Source organism: Scatophagus argus, chromosome 2 (genome assembly GCF_020382885.2).
Source record: "Scatophagus argus isolate fScaArg1 chromosome 2, fScaArg1.pri, whole genome shotgun sequence".
Taxonomy (NCBI): Eukaryota; Metazoa; Chordata; class Actinopteri; family Scatophagidae; genus Scatophagus; species Scatophagus argus.
In genome coordinates, this window is record NC_058494.1 from 15,195,955 (window position 1) to 15,214,900 (window position 18,946).

General features: G+C 41.7%; 1 protein-coding gene across 2 annotated transcripts in view; it reads left to right on the forward strand.

Moving 5' to 3' along the window:
- Positions 1 to 18,570, forward strand: part of pcdh7a (protocadherin 7a) — a 40,738-nt gene extending 22,168 nt beyond the window's left edge. The window contains exons 4-5 of one of the 2 annotated variants that reach the window (XM_046412902.1): positions 12,880 to 13,081; positions 14,457 to 18,570. In XM_046412902.1, coding sequence (XP_046268858.1) covers positions 12,880 to 13,081; positions 14,457 to 14,995 — 741 coding nt within the window. In that variant the 3' untranslated portion in view covers positions 14,996 to 18,570. Of the gene's footprint in view, positions 1 to 10,315; positions 10,814 to 12,879; positions 13,082 to 14,456 lie in introns of those variants that run through there. The other variant, XM_046412912.1, reaches the window with a different exon arrangement.
- The last annotated feature ends 376 nt before the right edge of the window (positions 18,571 to 18,946 follow it).

The following is an 18,946-nucleotide window of genomic DNA, read 5'->3' on the forward strand; positions in this document are numbered from 1 at the left end:
GGCCTACCATAAGGCTGTGCTATCAGCTGGACTAGACATACAATAATATAGTGACAAGAGAATATACTCTTACCCACTCTAACTAATTAGTGCAGTCTATACCTGTAGTTTGAGTATTTACCAAAATTATGTTTTCAGCTGCAGTTTTACCATTTTACTGCAGTAGCTGTGGAATAATTAGCATTTTTAAACATTTTTATTTATTTATTTTTTTAATGCCAGGACTCGCATAATAATCAGGCCGACTCCGCAGCAAAGGCTTGGCTCTTTGAAACTCTGCTGGATATGACTCCACGGAAGCCACGTCTTAACACTAATGCTGAACCATAATTTTCAAAGGGGGTTTCAAAAATGGAGCAAATGTACGTATATGCTTGAAGTGTGGTGTGAGGTTATCGATGGGAACGGGCCGGATTCTCCACTGCTTTCTCATTAACTCTCCTCCATCCTTCTCCTTCCGCTCAATGGCCCGACTCTGCACTCGGTCTCTGGTGTATCGAGCAGCACACACACACAATCACACAAATACGCACACTCACATGCAAGAAGTCTGTTTGCATACCAAAAGCATACTTCATAGCTCAGAGAAAATGAAAGCCATAATAATTATACAGTCTTTCGCCGGCACACGCACGCACACATACACATACACAGAAAAAAGAGAGAGATAGAGGAAAGGAGCAGTTTTTTTTTTTGTTGTTGTTTTTCCTCTGCGTCAAAGGAGACAAGAGAGTGAGAATGATTGAGTCTCTCTGCGTCAGGGAGAGAGGGAATGAGAAATAGCGCAGAGGGACAGAAAGAGTGCACTGTCTTCCCTCTTTAATGTGTGTGTGTGTGTGTGTGTGTGTGTGTGCGTGCCTGTCGTCTACCCAGAATAACGCTCCGTCTGTGTCCCCGAGTCACTCACACACACTGAGACTATTGTCAAGACATTGGGCGAGGCGCCCCAAGACATTTCTGTGGCACTGTGTCTGTCACGGGGGTGATAGGGCTGAGAGGGGGTTCACACACACGCGCGCACACACACACTGTCAGAAATGTCCAATACTCATATGCTGCATATACTTTCATATAGGTGGATCAGTTAATGTGGTCTTGTTCTTTTGTGTGTGTGTGTATGTGTGTGTGTAGGTTAACGTAAGGATTAGGGTGAGGCTAGTAATGTCTATTGTTATAGGTAGGTGGTGGTTAAGGCTCTAGGAGATGAATACTAGCTTATGCAGTGTCCCCAAAAGTGATGGAAACAAGACTGTGTGCGTGTGTGCACTTCCAGCATATTATATCGCTTACATGTGATTGTGTATCTGGCAAGGCCTACGTGTTGTACGTGTTTGTTTGTGTCTGACAGCACATTAGGCAAAGCTATCTTTAACCTTGTAAAATGAGTGACACTGATTCTAAACTGACAGGATGGATTTCAGTTTACCGTGGCGTTCCACCGTGTCAGCCTCTGTCAGCTCAGCCCGTCCGCCCATTTTACAAAAGACAGGAGTGCCGCAAAGGAGACAGAATATATGTGAAAGACAGAGCGAGGACAGAGACAACAAGAAAATGAGAGAGATGTGGAGCAAGCAGGGATCTGATATGATAAATAAAATCGTTTTCAAAGCGGAGGCAAAGAGCAGTTGTTGTGGAGGAGAGTAACAAAAAGAAAAAAAGCTGCAGAGAGAGGAGAAGGTACGGGATGCAGGGAAAGACAGAGTGTGCGGAGGAAACGGAGGTGGAGGTGGAGGGTGGGGTGGTGGTGGTGTTGGTGTTGGTGGTGGTGGTGAGGGATAGAGACCTTGCTCTTGTATCCGGATGTCTCTGAGGTCCTTTATTGACTCTGTCTATTGTTCACAGCAGCACTCCTAATCACTCTCAACAGGGAGGTTGTGTTTCTGTGTGTGTGTGTGTGTGTGTGTGTGTCTGTCCGTCAGCCTTGTGTGTAAGACTACGTATCTTTAGTCTCATCCTCACTTTTACTCTTTCATACACTGGCCCCCACAGTGAAGCTATTGTTCTCTCTCTCCTCTGGTCACCCTTAATGGACAATACCAGTGGGTGGGAAAAGCCTGTTCCTAACACGCATACTATTAGTCTAATGGTCTACACACACACACACATATACACTCAGAATGGGCAGTAAATGCCATCTAAATAGCACACATACATATGTATGGACTCCCTTACTCACGCGTGCACACAGAAGGCCAGTTGTACACCACCATCCTGTTTGCATCTTTCTTAACAATGACTTCTGTCATGGATATTATAAGAGATGACTGTTTTAGTGACCAGCAGTGGAAAATGATGAACATGATGAGCATACACACACGCACACAAACACAGCAACAAAGGAGCTAATCTGAATCACAGGGCATTTGTCCGGTAAGCCTCGCTTTACATCTCACTCTAGGAGCTTTTGTTTCCGTTTTGTTTTCGGTCCCTATAGACAGCCACGGCTACACAAAAGGATAAACATTTCAAAGGCCTGATGCTGTGAATAGAGTCAGTGATTTTCAATGTGTATCTGCAGGGTGGAGAGCCCAGATGGAGACAAGGAAAAGGGAGAAAGCTCAGTGCCAGAGTGGACAGCTTGATGGTAACAAAGCTGTGGTGGATGGCGATGCAGTAGAACCGCATGTGGAGAAGCTCTCTTTCTCTCCCTCTCTCTCCCTCTCGCTCTCTCCACACAAATTGTCATACACAGTGTACCTACATACAAAATACGCACACCCACCCACTTCCAATAACTAGTTAGGGCATTGATAATAAGCAGTGGCCGCAGGGTTTGGCTTTAATTGCTCCCAGTAAGAGAAAGTGATTTATGACTAGCGAGCTTCTGCAAATTACGTACATACATTGCACTCTGCAAGAACTGTTTATCGGGACAGCAGTAGACAGGATGGTTGGCAGTTCCACTTTTGACCACAGGGGGGCCGGCAGCAGACTGCAGCAGTGTAAAGAGAGGTGTAGAGAGAGAGAGAGAGACCGCATAGTGCCGATCAGATGACCTCGCTGCTGCAGTTAATGTTCTCTGGTGCTCAGACACAAGGCTAAGGCTCTCCCTCGTTCCATGAGGCTGCTGTACTACAAGCTATTGTGGTGGTAGGGGTGGTGTTATCGGAGGTGTGTGTGAGAGTGAGGGGACAGATGGGGTGAGTGAAGGAAGTAGGTGTTAGTGCGATGGAAAAGAGGGAGCACGACACGGAGGAGATGTACTACTCAGTTAGTCTTTCTTTCTTTCTTTCTTTCTTTCTTTCTTTCTGACATTCTCTCTTTTCTTTCTTTCTTTCTTTCTTTCTTTCTTTCTTTCTTTCTTTCTTTCTTTGTCTACCACTCATCTCCTGTCTTTGTCCCATTCTCTTGCCCTACTCCGCTCACCCCCACGTCCCCATTTTATTTTGCCCCCTCATTCCCACTGCAGCACTTGCCCCCCTTTTCCCTCTATCTCATGCCCCCTTTCCCTCCCTCTTCTCTCTCCCTGTTTCTCCCTTGCTCCCTCTTTTCTTTCTCTCTCTGCAGTGCAGCACAGTGATTATCATTCCTCTCACAGAGTCAGGCCTGATAGTCAGATACTGCTGAGCACCCTTCTACATCACCTGCTTCTAGAGGAGAGAGAGACAGAGAGAGACAGAGGAAATAAAGGGAAGAGGCGGTGGTGGGGGGATCTACAGAATAAAAGGGATAAAAGAGGAGAGGAAAGTAGAAAAAGGGGAAATAAGAGAAGGGAGAGTGAACGAAGGGTGAGAGGGAGCAGAGAAATATGGGAGGGCAAAAATAGGGGAAAGCAGAAACATGGAGAGGACAGGATTGCTCTTACTGCAGAGGTGGTCCTACTGCAACATACACACTGCATAGTTAGAAATGTGTGTGTGTGTGCGTGCACACCTGCAACTGTGAGCATACACAAGCAGGTGTGCCTAATGTGCAGATTTACGGTATCCGCATGGAAGCTGTGTGAGTGTGCACATGTGTTGTGGTAACAAGGCGCCTTGGCTCTTCAACATCTGCGAGCCAGACAGCTGAAGAGATGCCGCTCGCATTGCTTCATCCCTCCCTGAGCTGAGTTTCAACCTGCTCCAAACCGTTTTCTGCATTCTGCAAATACCACAACAGTCCATCGTGTCTCCACTAAACAGGATTCTTTGTCTTTTCATTCCTACTTCAGACAGTCTGTGGTCGTGTGGAGTTTTGCAAGTCTGTCCTTTTCTTCTCTCAGCACTTCACCCTGCCACACATGCTGATTAACGGCTTCTTTTTTTTTTTTTTTTTTTTTGCTCATTCAACCATTTATCTGTTGTTTTATTCGTCATCTGTTGCCCTAGCTCTCCCACACGGGCTCCCAACACTTGTCTTTGCCTGTCTGCTTGACCTAATGGGCACACTGAGTAAACAGGACGTCGGCTCTTTTCAACATAGCCTCGGGAAACTGCATTCCAACACTCCACACGTCACTTTGTTGCAGCACAAGGTCTTGAATACAGTTTTAGATCAGTCCTATATTTAAATAACCAGTGTAAATATATCATCGTCAAATGAATTGTTAACACATCTGTCCTGATCACACAGCCCCTGCGAGACGCTTTCTGTCAGCAGATTTCACTGTTTCTCGCTGCCTTTGATGCATAAGTTAACAGTTGGCAGCAAAAGGTTTCAAAAGATTTTCTAGCAAATGTTTTCAAGATTTGTGTAAATGTAACCTAAGAAGAGAGAAATCTGACCAGCTGGCTCTGTCGCTTTGTCAAAGTTTCATTTTGTTTTGTTTTATTAACTGGCCCCATTAGTGTTGTGATAAAAGAAGATGGAAGATGGAAAAATGAAAGAAAAAAGTGAAAAGCTTGTTTGTTTTTTACCACCAAAGTTCACACTTAAGGTGTTTATAATAACGTTTCTGCTGAAATGATAAAGCAAGACATCTGGGGTGGATACCAAAGTCTAACACAATTAAAAAACAATGTTAAGGAGTGACAAAGAGAAGCCTGCTTTAAATTAATCGAAGTAACGAAGCATTTCAAAAGCAGAGACGCACAGGCCTTTCAAATGAAATGCATGAATAAGACAATAGTGTGAATTGATCCTTGTTGTGTGTTTATGCAGAGCATCTTTAAAGTGCAGCTTAATCATGCAAAGTGACTGCTTTAAAACTGTTCAATAATTTGTATAGAAAAAAAAGCCAATGAAAACTCATTGTTTAATAAACTCACGGTTATTGAGTTTGCTTACTCATTCCTATACTCACTCCACAGTATAATCACATACACATTTGCTGGCTGCATTAGCACAACATGATTTCTAAACGGACTCAAAACAAGAGAGCAGAAGCAAAGGTCATTTTGACTGATCAGCATTCCAGATATGAAGTCTGGACTATACCCATGTGGTGTCAACAGAAGCATATTAGTTTTCACTGTGTGTTGTGAAAGCATAGTGCAATATCACCTGACATACTCTGCACAGTTATAGCTGTCATATGCAGAAGGCTGACATTTTATCAACTCAATTGTTTTCAGATAGTAAATAAGGTATCATATAAGAAACAGGAAGAGGTAATATGATGATATAAATAGTGATATCAGACTGTTATATTGATCTTACACTGAATATCAGATACCTTGATTATCTTCTTTCCTGTGAGCTATGGTAAAATATTCTGTAAACATTTATTCACTTCTTAAATTGTGGTTTCATGCAGTTAAATCAATGGTAGACCAATTAATTGGTCCACTGATTAATCAGTTATCTGGCGTGAACTGACCGTCCGTGCTCCGTGCTGACGAGGCCAGTAAACGAAAAATGTCTGCAGACACATTTTCAGACATTTTTATTATAGAATGATGTTCCTTCTGAAGTGCTGTGCCCTGCTGTCTCCGCAGTCATTATGAAATCTACTGCATATTATTATATGTATTTTTCTATTTTATTAAGTAATAAAAATTGAAACACCTGAAACAACATCTTACTGCAGACAATAATGTTAGAGTTGAAGAAATGAAAAGTTAAGCTCAGCAATCTTGTGTCTTATTGGAATGATTCAAATATTTAATCAGATGCAAAAGAAACGTCATCTTGCTATCTTCGCTTTCTGGCATCAGCTACTGAAAATCCCAATAGTCAGTCGTCCACTAAATTAAACCATGCCTTGTATTTTAATGGCACAGTTGTTGTAACAATTCAATAGGTCATACAACCCACGAGAGCTGCTAAGCCACTTAAGAACCACTTACTTAAATAATCACTTTTAAAAATATTGACAGTGGCGTGCAAAATATCACGTGTCCACAGGCTGAAATCATATGAAGGAAAACTGGCGGAGAAATTAACATGCAAAGCTTCACACCTTAGTCAACGTTAGAAAATTTTTCAGGTGTCTGGAGGGAGGATTACAAATGGGATGTCAGGCGTCTGCTTGATTGACATTTAGCACACAAAACTGTCCAACTTCTGTCTGCTTCAACAGAAAACCATCAGGGAGAGAAAAATCTCTTCTGCCTCCAGTTCTCTCTCTCTCTCTCTCTCTCTCTCTCTCTCTCTCTCTCTCTCTCTCTCTCTCTCTCTCTCTCTCTCTTTGAGCACATTAACAAATGCAAATATTCAGAAACATAAAAGAAAATGCAAGTGGGATGTCTGGGAAAGAAAAATGAAAACGTTTTTGTGATTTGTGGTGCAGGCCAACATGTAATCAGACCAGCTAACTACATCATAACCAATAAACATTTGTGAAATATTAGAAAATATCCCTTAGCTCAATCATCTCTCCTTCAGTCATTAAAACTTAATGAATTCCTTCTGCCACAGTCACAGAAGACAGGAAAAACATATTTAATGTCATTAAACTCTAAGAGTTGTTCAAGTTCAAGAGTTCAAGCGTAATTATTGAACAGCCTTTATCAGTTCTTCCAGTCTATCAAACATCCATTCAAAAGCAAAAAGCTACCATGCATTGTCAGTGGTTATTGATTGTTGGCATCACCATAAATATGTAAGCCTTATCAGTTAAACTCCAGTCACACTGTGATGCAGAAAATGAGTTATAAGTTTACTTGGTGTGTATTTAGTATACAGAATGTTGACTGCAACATATAGGTTGTGGTATATCTAAAATGGAATATACAGTTAGTTTATGCATGACATCCTCACTCTGCTTGCATGCAACGTGACTCGGAGTTTAGTGAATGGATGAACAAATGTGTGTCCGCCGTGAGAATCAGGCCTCCAATCTGAGCTTTGTTGGAACCAAAATACTTACATACTAAAGATGAAGTGTACAACAGAATGTATATGTAACAAACTAATAAATAATAGAATCAGCCATTACACGGTGGCTCTCCATCGTACCTCAGTGATGTCAACCATAAATGAGAATGAGCAGAGAGCCAAAGGGAAATGTGGCCCATCGTCCTACAACCATATTTGTAGTTTTGGTTTATGCATAAGCCGCTTCCTGTCAATTCATTATGCAGACCAGAGTGCAGCGGGGCATAGGCAAACAAAAACACATCCGAATGTGCTCAAACAGGCACAGTCAGATGTGCAGATGCTGCACATGCACACACACAAACACACGTGTTAAATATGCAGACACATGTAACGAGAAGAGAGGGAGACTGTTAATTAACTAGAGCTCGTTAATTCTCTTTGAACCGACAGCAAGGAGGTTTACACACTAATTACCTTGATGACTGAGCCAACCTGTGCACGCACGCACACATGCACCTTCTCACACTTCAAACGCACACACACGCGTGTATCCTCACAGGCTGACACAACACATCTTGCAGGCTTTGAAAGTGTCACACTCATATACAGCAATAAAACACAAACATAAAGGTGTGAAGTCTCATTCATACACATAAGCGTATGCACACACACGCACACACACACACACGAACAAGCACACACGTGCACTACAACACACTTTTGCCCTGAAATGAAAACTATATTCGGAACTTTTTTCCACAGCTCCCTCAGAGCTGAAGATTCAGATGGTTAAGTTTATTCTGAGTTCAAACCAATCTTTCCTCTGTTTGATTCACACCAGTGTGCCAGAAATAACTCCTCGATAACTCCCATATTGTGTCAAGATACTCATATGCATGTACAGTTGCATTACATGCACATATGTACACAAACACACCTACTCTAACGCTCTTACAGTGCCATGCATATGAGTGAGGCTCCCATGTCAGTATTGAACTGTAATGGTCCGTGTCAGATTAAGGGGAAGGTTTTTTATGTCCTCTGTCAAACTCAATTAATATTCCATCAGCCATGAATTCATAGGCCACACTGGACCACAGCCAATTCATCTGTGTGTGTGTGTGTGCGTGGTGTGTGTGTGTGTCTGTCTGTCTGTCTGTGTGTGTGCGTGTGTGTGCACAAAAATGTGTCTCAGCATCCGGTAGATATTTGGGTAGTAATCAGACTTTATTGACTTTGCTCAGCCCAATAATAGGACACATGCACGCATAAACACACAAATATGCTTTGTGCGTTGTTAGTCAGGTTGGAAAACATCAAGAGGATGCATATGTGTTTTGGTAGAAAAAGTTAGATGTTGGTAAAGCAGACAAAATGAAAACAGATAAATTGAAGGTGTGAGTAAAGATGATGGGGACGTAAACAGCTTTTACAAAGGCCATATTGACAGAAAATGTTGGAATGGGTAGAACAAATGAAAGAGTATAAAGCCAAATTTGAAGGGGAAAAAAGTGAAAATAACACAATGATAAGAAGCCAGAGGGACAGCAGCTGGATGTGTAAAGTGTATACTTAGTAGAATTCAATGACTAAAAGGTGCCAAAAATGGGATTTGGTGAAAGAAGAGAAGAGAGTTTTGTCAATGAGCAAAAGGCCCTGAGATGGAGAAGACAGAGGATGAAAGAAAAAGACAGAAAAGGGGGATTAGGGAGTGTAGAGGAGTTATGGGTCAATAAAGCCTGCGGTGGGGAAGAGGAGAGGGACTCATAACGAGGTCAAGGACACATCATCGATCGCCACATCATAAAGCTGACTGGCAAGAGAAGAAGGGATGGAGGCGGAAGGAGGGGGGAAAGTGAGAGGGAGGAACAGAGAAAGGAGGGAGAGTTATGGACGTGAAAAGCAAAGTTGACTGCAGGATTGGCCAAAAGAAGGAAAGAAGGATAGAGGATAGAAATAGAAAATAAAATTATCAGGATGAAGAAATGAAAGGGGGCAGCTCTGGCCAAGAGGGTTAGAGGGAAATTGAGTTAGATGGAATCATGGCTGAACAGCTGAATTCTGTACTGGAGCACACACACACACACAGAAAGAGAGAGAGAGACAGAGAGAGAGAGGACGAGGTGGGACATGAAGGGGCGAATTCAGCACTGACATCTTGATGTGCAACCTGCAACCCAAATAACAGTAACTGACTCCTTGTCTATCAGTCAAGTCCTGCCTGTGGCTCAAGTTGGGGTTCTGCCTTCACAGCACAGTAATCCTAGCCCCGTTCTGTGACTCTCAGTGTCATTACCATTACAATCACGCCACAGAATTAAGCAGGCATTCGTGGTCCCCAGAGGATGAATCCTGCTGACTTTGATGATCCCATCATATTTCCCCTAGCGCCACTGGAGCATTTTTGTCTTTTAACGAAATCTTGACAAATGTTGGTCGGATTAACATGAAGTTTGGTTCAGATATTTGTGTGCCCCCCCAGGATGAATTGTCACCACTTTGATTATCCCCTCCCCCACCCAGCAGTAAATTCCATGCTGCAAATGCTTTCCTCTTCACCCATCCGTGGCACAGTTGTCTTCAGTTTTGATAGGCTGTTACTCCTGACATGTAACCAGTCAGATAGTGTTGTGTGCATTAACTAAAACTGTGAACATGGTATGTTGTACGTGCTTAGCATCACCATCTTAGCCTTTAACTCAAAGCACAGCTGTGTCTCAGTAGAGCTGCTAACATAGCTGTACACTCTTAGTCTAACAACATTCTCTGCTGTTCTTTTTCCCAGTTTCCTCAAAGACTCCTATAACCATCTGGCTGGAAAAAAATAGTCTGTCTTTTGCACAATAAAAATAAACCCTTAATGTGCCTACATAGCTCGTTGCTGTAAACACAAGCAAAAATATGAATGTCTTATTTGTATCAAAACAGAAAATACTAGAAAGGAACTTCAATGCATACCAATGGGTTATAACTTATAACAAATGTTTTCATTTTCATTTTGGTTTATGTTAAAACTGAACAAGGAGGTATGTCATTTCCAGCTGAAATATTGGTTTGGATCAGCAAGAAAGAGGTGCAACATTGCAAGCAGGTTAAATGATTGTGAAAAATATGGAATATTTTTTTCTTCCAGATTTTTAGAAGAGTCTTTGAGTGGCCTGGAAATAACCTCAGAACAGTGGTAAGTGCTGTTCAACAACCTTCAAAGACTGATGGGTACTTTTCTTATTCCATGGCTCTATGATTCAAAGGTAAAGGTGATACATGAGAGGCACAAACTAGGACTAATAATAATCCACAACGCCTCAGTGATCTCATTTTCTTCCTATTTTATATCTCTGTGTATACTTGTGTACTATTTCTCTTGTTGTCTTGTGATCAGAAATAATTATAATTTTTACAACATTGTTATCATAAATATTTATATATTCTGTTGTCATGAAAAGACATTCTGCCATGATGTTGTGGTTGTTATTAATATTCTCTGATGACAATAAAACACTTCAGACAGCCTGTTAAGTCAAGAAATTTTCAAGGAATTTTTTGTGATGTCCTCAAAACTCATTACAGTAGAAATTTATCCTTACTCTGTGTGGTTCTTTATACTTTTTCACCCACTTTTTCCTCTCTGAGCCATTGCCACCAGTCTGAATGGGTGGAAAGGAGGTTGGACTCCTTCATAAGAGCTAATGCTCTAAAAATACATTGCTCTCTCTGTAGAGAGTTAAGATGATGCCACTGAGATTCCAAGAACTGCAGCTTTTCCGTTAGACTCTAATATCTCTTCTTTTGCTCACTATCCGTGCTGCCTGAGTTACTTTGTCTCATCCTTCCTTCATCTAAGTGTTGTTAAGGAGTGGCAGGAGAAACAAGGGCTCGATTAATGCCCCACTTCTGCTTAATTAATTTTGCTGTGCTCCTGTCTACTAGTGTCTTGTACGCTCATGAGGTCAAACGTTCCTTTTTCTCTAGTTGTTTTGAAGAAAGAGAAGAATTGGTTCGCTTTTGTCTTTTAAGCCAGCCGTCCATCAGTTTCCCTCCAGATTATCCTGAGGCGACATTCCGAGTCGACGTTTTTCCGCCCTAATCTGCATCTTCCCTCTGTTCCCTCACTTCCTCACTATATGCTGCATGTTTCAAAGCAGATCCAAATTGAAAGGATTGTAATTTTGCGAGCAGATAAATGAGTATGAGAGGAGATAGGAGGGGTGTTGTATAGAAATGGGCTTCCTGGTGCAGAGTGATCCCTTCAGGCCAGACGGAGCCATTTAACTCTCTGATATTCTCTCAGCATGGATTTATTACAGTTTTTTTTTTCTCTCTCCAAAGTGAAAACTGGTCCACTAACTAGACAGGAGTGATTTGTGTGTTGAAATAGCAGGAGGTTTGATGCTCAGTTTGAGTGAATGATGTGAGTCGTTACTGAGTCACCACCACTTCCACAGCAGGATTGGGAGATTTGTCTCTGGTGGGAGATGGCCTGTTTGTTTGTGTTGACAGTGATGGGTGCAGTGTACAAATAGAAAGGGTACTTATTTATTTTATTTTTTTCATTTGGATCCCAATTAACTTCGCCATGGTGGCTGGCACTTTTCCTTGGGCTAATGTGAAATAATAAAAATGAAAACAAATAGCTTTTTCAATTCACACAGTACCAACATAAACATCAGAAAGTAATTTCAATTACTTTGGAAGCTAAAGGGTGGGCAGCAAAAATAAGCTGAAAACAAAAGCAATGTCTAAAAATGATCAGAACTAAAATAATAAGGCTGATGATATTCTATGTTTTGTTAATGCTGGGAAATCCAAAGAGAAGACAAAAACCAAAAACATATAAATCAGTTTCTCAGTAGTCTCCAACTTACCATCCCTGTCTGTGGCACTCAGCCCAGAGTCCATTTACTCATTGTGAAGATTTAAATCTGTAAAAGCAGGTATCAAACATAGAACAGTTTCATTTGGGGGTAAAAGGGTTAAATAACTCACTAAAACAGATGTAGTTTTTAGCAAACTTTTCTCAGACAGGAAGTGCATTTGAGGGAGACTATTTTCAGCTGTAGATTAATACACATTTGGTCAGTCAGTGAAGATTCATAACCACAACCATCCTATATACAGCGGGGCGGTGTAGTTGTGGATTTTAGATAAACTACAGCCCCCATGACACCCATTCCTGGCTCACTGATGTGTTTAATTGACAACACTTATGCAACACTAGTTAATCAAATCAATGCATCACTGGTTTTGTGGTCCTGGGCTTCTTTACAACAAGAAAAAATACAGAATATCACCAGGCTTATCATTCAATATTCATTCATATATTATTTCAGTAGTATCACCACTAAGTGTTGTTGATAGTGCACTTTATATTACCCAGCTGCTACTAGTGGGCACCATTCCAGCTAAAAAAATAAGTGTCTTCAGGCAGGCCAGAGGTTTGTAAACATCAGCCTTGTCCAGCAGCATTAATCTAAACTGGGATTAAAAGCCAACTGAAAACTTTGAAAGACGCTGTGATTGGTTGATGACTATTACCCTGCATTGTAGCAACTAAGCTCATAATCAAGGCGAACACGATAAGATAATCTCAATATGTCTTTGCAGACCCCTGCCCAACAGCCTAATCCCCAGATTTAGGATCTCAGATTAGGAATCCTGGATGATTAATCCCATATTGTGTGTGTATGCTTCCTGCAGGGGACCCTTCGTCGGGTGACCTTCTCAGTAGTCAGTCAGCCCCAGGATGGCGGTTGTTATGACAGTGGCCTGGAGGACTCGGAGACACCAAGCAGCAAGAGTTCATCAGGGCCGCGGCTGGGAGCCTTACCGCTGCCCGAGGAAGGCTACGAGCGGACCACACCGGAGGGCAGCGTAGGGGAAGAGGAGCATGTGGAGAATGGTCAGAGCAACCAAACACAAATCATACACGAAACAGAAAATAAAATTCATCAGAACTCTCAAGGCCATATGCCTTGAAAGAGGCTTACACGTGTTCTGATTATACATGTATAATGTGTGTATAATGCATGCCTTTGCTAGAATAAAGCCATTGTCCTGTGTGTGTGTGTGTGTGTGTGTATGCAGGTGTTTTATGTGAATAGCATTTTAGAAAAGCTAATGTTGCTTTGTACCAGAGGCTTGTCCACGGCCTTGCTGTAAATCTGAAGCCCAAGTCCTTCACCAGCAAAATAATGTTTCAACCTTATTTTACTTGTTCTTTGTCAAAGTCCTACTTACATGACAATTCCAGAGGTGGAGCAACAGAAGCAGCACTCCGAGGTCACTATGACCCTGGAGACTGACTCTTTCTGGGGTTAAATGCTGCCTTTTCACCAACATGCAAAACCTTGACGATTTTGTGGTGTTTGATAAGTTTTTGTCACAAAGAATTGAACAGAGAATCGATTATGTTGTGATGTAATGTTGTTATGTAATCTCCAGAATAGAACAGAGCTTCAAGCTTAGCTTTAACAATCCGTAACATGACACCTGCACAGTTTCTATAATTGGCAGGAGCATCACATTTACCTCATCTATCATCGTTGTAAGTCCTCTGTGCATTTAACATGATGTGAGTATTGATTACTGAATGACTGGTTTACACAGGTAATAACAGTGACCTTTGACACTTGAACTAATAAGACGTGAGCATTCAATGGTGGTGGTCTCACTAACCTTTTGAACCAGCACTCATGGGGCTGATATGTAACTTTTTCTTATACGTAGAGAAATTTGTATTTGTCGTTCAAATTTCTGCCAGTTACCTCCTCTTTGACCTCGATACTTTTGTTTTGACCTCACCTTTCACCTTTCATGTAATGCTGAGCACAGCTGTTTTTTCAAAATGTTCCTTTCAAGTCAGCAATTTCCATTTTGCTCGGACAGCATTTTTCTTGTCTTTCTTACATCCTTCAAATTCTGTACCCTACCTTATAACCCCTTTTTTTCTTTACTTTACAAATTTTGCACTTCCCTGTCTTTCTCATCCATTGCTGAACTCAGCTCTTCTGTTGTAGTCTGTCCATCTGCTTTCTTTTCTTTTTAAATTGTCTCTACTTGTGACATCCTGATGGCCTTGTTGTAAGGGCACATACCTTACAACTGTAACAGCTCCATTTTGATTGTGATTGTGTACTTTTGCTGCGTGTCATTCTTCCTTCTCCCTCCTCTGCCTCTCTTCTCCCTATCTTTCCTTTTGAAACCATCAAATGAAGACATAACATTTCTTTGTTTTTTCTCTTACTTTCTCCTTTTTGTGTCTTTCATATGTCCAGATGCCAGACAGCTGCCGGATGTAGCTCTTACAGGAAAGTGTACCAGGGAATGTGATGAGTTTGGCCACTCTGACACTTGTTGGATGCCCGTTCGCCCCTCGCCTCGCCAGCGTCAGCGCCATGGCAGCGACCCCCCACGGCTCTCCACCTTCGCCCCAGGAGATGATAACAACAATCTCCGTGGAAATGACCATGAGAGTGACAGCGAGAGCGCTGGCAGTGCAGGGAGCTCAGAACCTGGAGTGGTCATCAGCGGAGAAGGTCAGAGATTACCCTTAGCCAATGGGGATCCTCTCGGAACCCTGGGTAGAGGAGACCGCAACAGGAATGTGGGCGATCACAACCGTAACCTACTGAACCGCAAGATGACTTCGGCATCCTATGACACGTTTAGCAGCGCAGGCTTCGGGAGGCGCCAGCAAGAGGAGGAAGGAGGAGAAGGCCAGAACCCACCTGAGGTCATTCCACTGACACGGACAGGAGGGGACTACAAGACCACGTCCTGCCTCACGCTGTCACGCCGCGAGGTCTACCTGTGACAGCCTTGCAATGGAGCAATCATCACCACACCTCTATGTTTTCTGAAAAAAAGGGAGGGTTAAGACTTTACTGGCAAGTCATGATTTTGGAAGGACTTTTAAACCTGTGAAGATGTGAAAAAGTCAGAAAAGTTATTTTCCATAACCTATATATTAAATTGGAATTTTGGACACTGACTACTATTTATAGGCACTTAAATTTAAGTAAGTAAGGGATGAACTCTTCGGGGAGCTTCGACCAGGAGTAGTTTCTAAAAAAAAAGAAAAAAAAGTCTTTTTTAAATGCAAGTGAAAGTTGCCTACAGGCAAATATGCCATTAATGTCCATGTGGAGGAGGACAACTTCATCTCTTCTTTTTACCTGAATCCAATGCATGCCTGACCCCCTACCACAGAGGGATCTGTGTGAAGAAGACAGAGACTGAGTAAATCCTGATGCTATAAATACTTCAGTGCATATGAAAACTTTCACTGAGGCTACAGCAAGCAAGATTTTGACTCAACTGGTGAACCATCACCCGAAAAAAAAAAAAAGCAAAGACGTCTTTTCCAGTCAATTGATTGAGTTATTTGGATCTAATTCAAACCAGTCAGACTTTCTAATGCCTAATCAACTCCATCGTGACACAGGACAAGAATATCAAACTGCTAATCCTGTGAATCTTAACAAGTCATAAGCAGAGTATCAAAGCACCAACAAAAGTGTTGTCACTGTACAGTTACATGGTAGAAAAAAAATGTACTTATCTCAAAAATCAGGTATTGTTGTTTAAAAACATAAATGATTCAGAGCAAACTGCAACAATGTGAAAAGACTTTTTACAGTAATCAAATGTAACCATTCAGATTACAAGTTTCTCATAGAGTATCAGTAGTGCCACCGTATTCCTGCGTGTGTGAAAATATATGTTTATGATTTTGCCTTCGCACCCAGTCTGTATGTATACTGTATATTGTATGTGTGTACTTGATAAAACGGCAGTGTTATCTCTCTGCTCGTGTCCACCGTTTCAGAGTAGACTGAGGTGCTGAGTTTACTCACACCTGTGGTATCCTAACAGTGTTCATGTATCACAATTGTTCTTTCACACACATGCAGACACACATACACATGCACGCATGCACGCACTTACACACGCAGACCGAAGCATGTGAACACAAACTCGTACGGTGCAGAATGCAGAATGTGAACATACATAGGGCCACAGTTTATGACATGATTCAGTGGCCATGTAACATATCGTATATGATAACTTGCATTAACTTTCATACAGAAAACATTAAGTACACACACACACACAAAGCATATTAAACATAAGTAGAAACACAAACCCATTTTAAGATGTGCGCAATGCGCAATTCATATGCGCTATGTGTATGTGCTGTTGATCATATTTTATTAACATACTGCCTCTCATTGAACTAGCTGTAGCATTTTTGCCTGCTCCCCTCCAGCCAGTATTTAAACATGAAATGTATTTAAATAATTACTCATCTCTTTGACTGATGTGTGGGGCTACATTAAAGGGAATTTCAGACATGACATCTACTGTATGTAATGATAAGAAAATGTTGGGATATGAGATATTCTGCATAGTGTAAGTAGGACTCATAGAAAAAAACACATTTCTGTAAGAAAAAAAAAAGGAAAAGAAAAAAGGAGTCTGCATGAAAGAAAGAAAATGCTAACTTTTTTCTCTTTTTTTTAAACCACATGCCTTTTTGGATACCACGCCTATTTGGATACATCTGTACTATGTGTGTGTGCTTACGGGGAAATGGAGATAATGATGGCGGCAAGGGAGTTAGCTTCAGTGGATTAAGCTGTTCCTTCTTTATGGTGGAGCAACTTTGGGGTAACCTTGGGCCTTTCTCTCTGTTTCCTCAGCTCGGAGTTGGCACAAATGGTGCCGCAGGCTGTAGCAAAAAAGAACACAATGTAGTGGGAGCGCAGAGTTCTGCTGCAACCTTTTCACCACACAGTGCCGACCTGAACACACCCATGGTGCTGTGTTGAGCTGCAAAGATAACAGACTCCTTCACTTTCGTCCTTCCCAGCAGCTACTGCGCAACTCCAGACACACTCTGCTGCACCGGGCTGACGAGTGGGTGTGGATCGAGGCCAGCACATCTTAATTCTCATCATCAGTGTGTGGTTCAGTGGTGTGATAGGGATAATAGGGTTAGGTCGTCCCTGTGGTCTTAATGAGTTTCCTTTCTCCTCTCTGTTCCTCTCTTGATCTGCACTGATCTCATTAATGTCTGGATAGGCGAATGTAACACTGCTGGAAATTGCCAGTAAGTGTGTCTCTTCATTTTTCTGGCTGTTTTGGATCAGATGGGGCGAAGGAGATATGCTTGTTAAGGATGTGCTACAATTAAGTTCATAGATCCTTGTAGAACATAGAGTTAGTCAGAAAGGAACAACACTCAGGTAAGATGTGCGACAATGTTTAAGTTGTTAACTAACTAACTGCTTGTGGTGTAGGTGCCACCTCCACTACATTCATTTTACAGTGGTGGATGGCCTGAGAAACGGGGTGTGCTCTATGTGCGTGATTGCACTTTGTATACTTGTATATACCTTCAGTTTCACAGCTCTGTGACTGACCACCTTTAGCTTCTTTTAGACCACTGATGTACTTACTCCCTAAGCCTTCATTACCCCCAAATCCCCAACATGGCTGTTGACTGAGCTCTTTCATTGATGGACTGTACTGAGGATGTAACGAAACTCCAGACCTAATGCATGGAGGTAATCTGCTCGTGGGGAGTTCATGCTGAAAAAGAGACTGGTGAAAACAATCACAACATCCTGCAGAGTACAAATGAGGAGAGACAGAAGGACACATGTTCTTTCTCTGGGAGAAAGAGCTGAGATAAGTGTGTCTCAATTGCTTGGACACACAAAGGACTAACGTCCAGTTTGTCAGTTTTGAAAAGAGACTCTTCACACAGCCCTGCCTCTTCACAGTGGCATATATTTCTTCAAACTGCTGTTTTAAGGCAGTTCCGTTATGGCACCTTTCAAATCTCCCGTCTGGACTGAAGGGAACTTGCTGTACATGAATCAATGTGGGTGTGTATTGTTTTTATACTGCACGTTTAAACATGAATATGTTTCAGTCTTTCGCAAAACAGAGGGGAGACAGACAGAAGAGCGTAACGTCTAAGATACATCACGCACTAACCGAGACATTTTTAAAAACAGACACTTCAGCACACGTCATGTACCTGTCATCCCCCTCGTGCTGTTACCCTTATAGCCATGTACAGATAAAACTACATTGTAGAACAGACAACTGGAAACGCATAACAGACAATGGCATGCTTAAGGTCTTCAAATCTGCACTTGAGAAAAAAATGAGAAAAAAAGTGTTATTTTTATTTCCCTCTCATTTTTTTTTCTTTTCTTACGGGGCCAGCTCTGTTTTTTTGCTGCTCCCCTCCTGTAATTACATAATGAACTAATTGCATTTGTTATGACAAGGAAGAAGAGGAGCTGTTGATGAATGGTTTGGTACGAAGATGAATCATGTAAAGTTTGACTTTGACATTAAAAACTTCAAACACTTGTTTGTCTGTTAACTTTTTGAAGATTATTTCACACAGCAACTATGTGAGTGAACAAGAGTTATAACTCGTCCAAACAAAGCCTCAGTAATATCAGTTTGAGATGACCAGTTATTAGTTATTAGTACCACAGAGGCTGGAACACTTTTAGACAAAAAGTTGCATAAAGCTGTTTGGTACGACTTTATGATGAGACACAGTTCACAAAAGGTTTAACGGATGTAATTAATGGTTAATGGTTGTGTTTTATAGATCCATTACGAGCCATAAATAGGAAGGTTGAGACCCCCTTCAGCATGAAACTACATTCTTTTCATCCATCTCTTCAGTTCATCTAGAGGATTCCTCCAACAGACTTTTTGACCTCTCAGCTTCTGG